The sequence below is a fragment of the Chenopodium quinoa genome, unplaced genomic scaffold (assembly GCF_001683475.1).
Source record: "Chenopodium quinoa cultivar QQ74 unplaced genomic scaffold, ASM168347v1, whole genome shotgun sequence".
Lineage (NCBI taxonomy): Eukaryota > Viridiplantae > Streptophyta > Magnoliopsida > Caryophyllales > Amaranthaceae > Chenopodium > Chenopodium quinoa.
In genome coordinates, this window is record NW_018745024.1 from 9,851,750 (window position 1) to 9,855,249 (window position 3,500).

At 34.4% G+C, this 3,500-nt stretch overlaps 1 protein-coding gene across 1 annotated transcript; it reads right to left on the reverse strand.

The window, feature by feature from the left end:
• Window positions 1–2,313: 2,313 nt before the first annotated feature.
• Window positions 2,314–3,255, reverse strand: LOC110708926 (E3 ubiquitin-protein ligase ATL31-like). The gene has a single exon (XM_021887153.1). It carries the CDS (start codon window positions 3,253–3,255, stop codon window positions 2,314–2,316), a length of 942 nt encoding a protein of 313 aa, XP_021742845.1.
• Between the last annotated feature and the right edge of the window lie 245 nt (window positions 3,256–3,500).

Sequence of the window (3,500 nt, forward strand, 5' to 3'; positions counted from 1 at the left end):
AGTATTTTGTTAACCTTTGCTTTTTTATAAAAATGTCATATTTTCTCCGTCTCTTTTTAGCTAATACGTGTTTTTTGGACTTTCGGCACTAATCACATAAGTTATTTTGACTCATTATTGTGATTTAACATTAAGAAATACAATATATTCATGCGGAGTCTTATTAAATTTGTATCAACTAAAATTAAACAAAAAAATATTTTGTAAATATATGTAACACAGGGGAGACAAAGAAATAACAAAAGTGACTTAAATGTGAAATAATGGACTATATAAATTATATATGTAACTTACCAGCAAAACTCATGTGAATAATTAAAGAACCAAAATTAAATGCCAATGAATGTATGTTGAGTATTTAATTTGCTGTGTAAATGATGAATTAGTTTGATTTCATTAAAGAGAAACGACATACTCCGTAACATGATAATTGTTGCAACATTTAAACAATGGATGATGTGTAACGCGTTAGTATATAATCCTATAACGCGCTTACTTAAGGCTATTGCTTTTGTAACACTCCCGGGTTACTATATATGTTAGCCAATGTGTTATTAGAGAGAAGGATTCCAGCTAATATCAAGCATGATATTCATTTCAATGTTATTACTCGTATTTCCTTAATAATCACAATCTTATATACGGAGTATCAAACATAAATGACATGATGATCTCAACAATAATTTACAGAAAAGACTAGAACAATAATTAAAACATAATATAAAGTTTCCAAAAATTGAGGTTTTGAGAATACTAGAGAAAGCTAAGCACCACCAAAAAAAAAAAAAAATTAAAAAAAAAAAAAAAAAATTGATGGATGCATCATCAACTGTTGCGTTAGTCATGTTCATCAGTATGTACGTTATAGTGTGTGTCATCTCAATTGTATTAATTTACACCATCATGTGTCGTTGCTATTGGATTTTCAATCTGAATTCCAATATTTCTATGAGCCCCTCGATATCTCGAGGCCTCGAAAATTCGGTCATAGAGACCTTCCCAAAGTTTTCTTACGACGACATGGATATAGATACAGATATAGATACAAAAGTTAGGATGACGGGTGAGTGTGTGGTGTGCCTAGGGGTGTTTGAGAAGAATGAAATATTGCGGTTGCCTAAGTGTGGCCACGTATTTCACGCGGATTGTATTGATACTTGGTTGCGGTTTCGTGGTACGTGTCCCTTCTGCCAGGCTAATTTAATGAGCGCCGGAGATGGTCGTCCACAAGAAATGCCTACTAGGGCTGAAGTTTCAATCAATATTCGCGAAAATCCGAGGTTGGGGATGATGACGGCACCATTCTAGAATGTGAGTTATTTAATTGAATTGGTTAGGGTTTGAATATGAATGTGTGCTAAATTTTTTTAATTTTTTGTAGTTGATATTCTTGATTGATCAAGACGGGTTTAGAAGATTGGGGATTGGAGCAATTTCAATTTCTACAAAGATTGATAAGGCGGTAGTGGTGGTCATGGTGTAGAGGAAAATTTTAATTTCTCAATTGATTTTGTAAATTATAGTTTAGTAAATTCCGGCCGGAGCAATTTCAATTCTACAAAGGATAATTTTGTAATTTTTGTGGTAGACTAGTTTAAAAAGGCGGTGGTGATATGATGTCATGATGGTTCTAGTTTTGGAGAAAATATTGAAAAATTTACCTTTTTTTAATTTATTGTGTATACTTATGTGTCACGTGTTTTAAGTTTAACTCCGCAATCAATGTATTGTTATGTTAGATAATTAATATGCGGGTTAAAATCTAAAAAAAAAAAAAAAAATACTCCTACTTAAACTATAATTCACAAGCATCCTTAAATATTTCATTTGTTAGACAAATCACCAACCTCTCAACATCTATGCCTAACCAATCTACTTCCTCGATCCATATTATACCCCTCTTCGTTCCTTACTAAAACATGATACCTCAAACCCCATCACCACCACCTATATTCCACCCTCACCGCTTCCGCCCCCTCCTCCGGCCACCAATGTACCATGTCGAACGAGATTGCAAGAACAAATTAATAGGACATAGGAGCATCAAATTAAAGCATAGTACATATGTAGACCCCGAATGTTACATCATCTCATAATGCGCGGATACAATTCATATACAAGTACTAGCAGCCAATGATTAATACAAACTAAATTTCATTCAAACTAGACAAAACAAACAAGATCAAAATGAAAAGAAAAATAAAAGCATGAAGAAGAATATTAACTAGACCAAATTAAATCATAAAAAAATAAAAATAAAAAATTCCTTTGTCAATGTTAGAGTATTTACAAGTTATGCACAACCTCAAAGACTCAAACGGGCAACTGATTTGCTTCAATCGGAACAACACTAATAGAAGAAGTTTCTTTGCTCGTAAAATGTTTTCGAAATGAAAAAACCTTAGCATTATTTCTTACAAACCTCTCAGATTTACTTCTACTACTTCCTTCAACAATAATCCCTTCTCTATAACCAGCCTTTGTGCTACTTTCTCCACTTTTAACCCACAAATTAATATTCCCTTCCAATTTATTACCATTCATCATAATTTGCTTCCATACCTCCCTAGGCAACCGTAACGTAAACCTATCCATATGTCCTGTCGATAACGACCTCGATAACGATATGTCCTTGACCACCCTTTGGTTGTTGTCATTGTCGTTGCCACGATCTCCGACTTCTACAATCGTATCATCTTGTGACATGTCATACTCCCACAAGTCGGCATTTGTGAGGTTGAACCGGCACACGGGGCAAGTAGCGTGATTTACTAGCCAATCATCAACACATTCGGCATGAAAAACATGGTCACATTTAGGTATTAAACGTAACACGTCTATATCGTTGTATTCCATTAGACAAACTGCGCATTCTAGCGTGTTTTTTCCGATCATTTTCGACTTTACTGCCTCATACTCGAACGTTGGGAAGCTCTTGACTACGGTTGGATCGAGTCCATACGAGACCTTAGCCGAATGCCTAAATGATCCTACGAAGTTTATAGGTGTCCAGCGACTCCAATTGCCAATATTGACTATATGGTCATCTATGCAACAACAAAGATATATGCAATAAAATGCTATAAACAAGATGATTGAGATCACAGCGACGATGATTATCTCCTTGGGTTGCCTAGATTCTTCGCGACTTTGTGAGTCTGGTTCGAGCTCAGGTGGACTAGAGTGAGCTTGAACACGTTGACTTAGGATGAGCATGAGGATGTAGAAGATGAAAATGATGAAGGTTTTTTTCATGGTTGATAGTCAACGGCATTATATTTGAGGGGAATTGCATAAATAGGAGAAAGGAAACGTTTGGATGAAAGCATCTATGTTATAGCTCTTATGATCAGAGAATAAAGTGGGAAATTTAGGTATAAGAGACGATTATTGTAGATTGACTTTAGAACTTAGTTTGGGTGATAATAAAGACCCATAGTACAGACTATAAAGTATATGTTCTTTTTTAATTATTATTTTATTTTATAATTATAGATAAG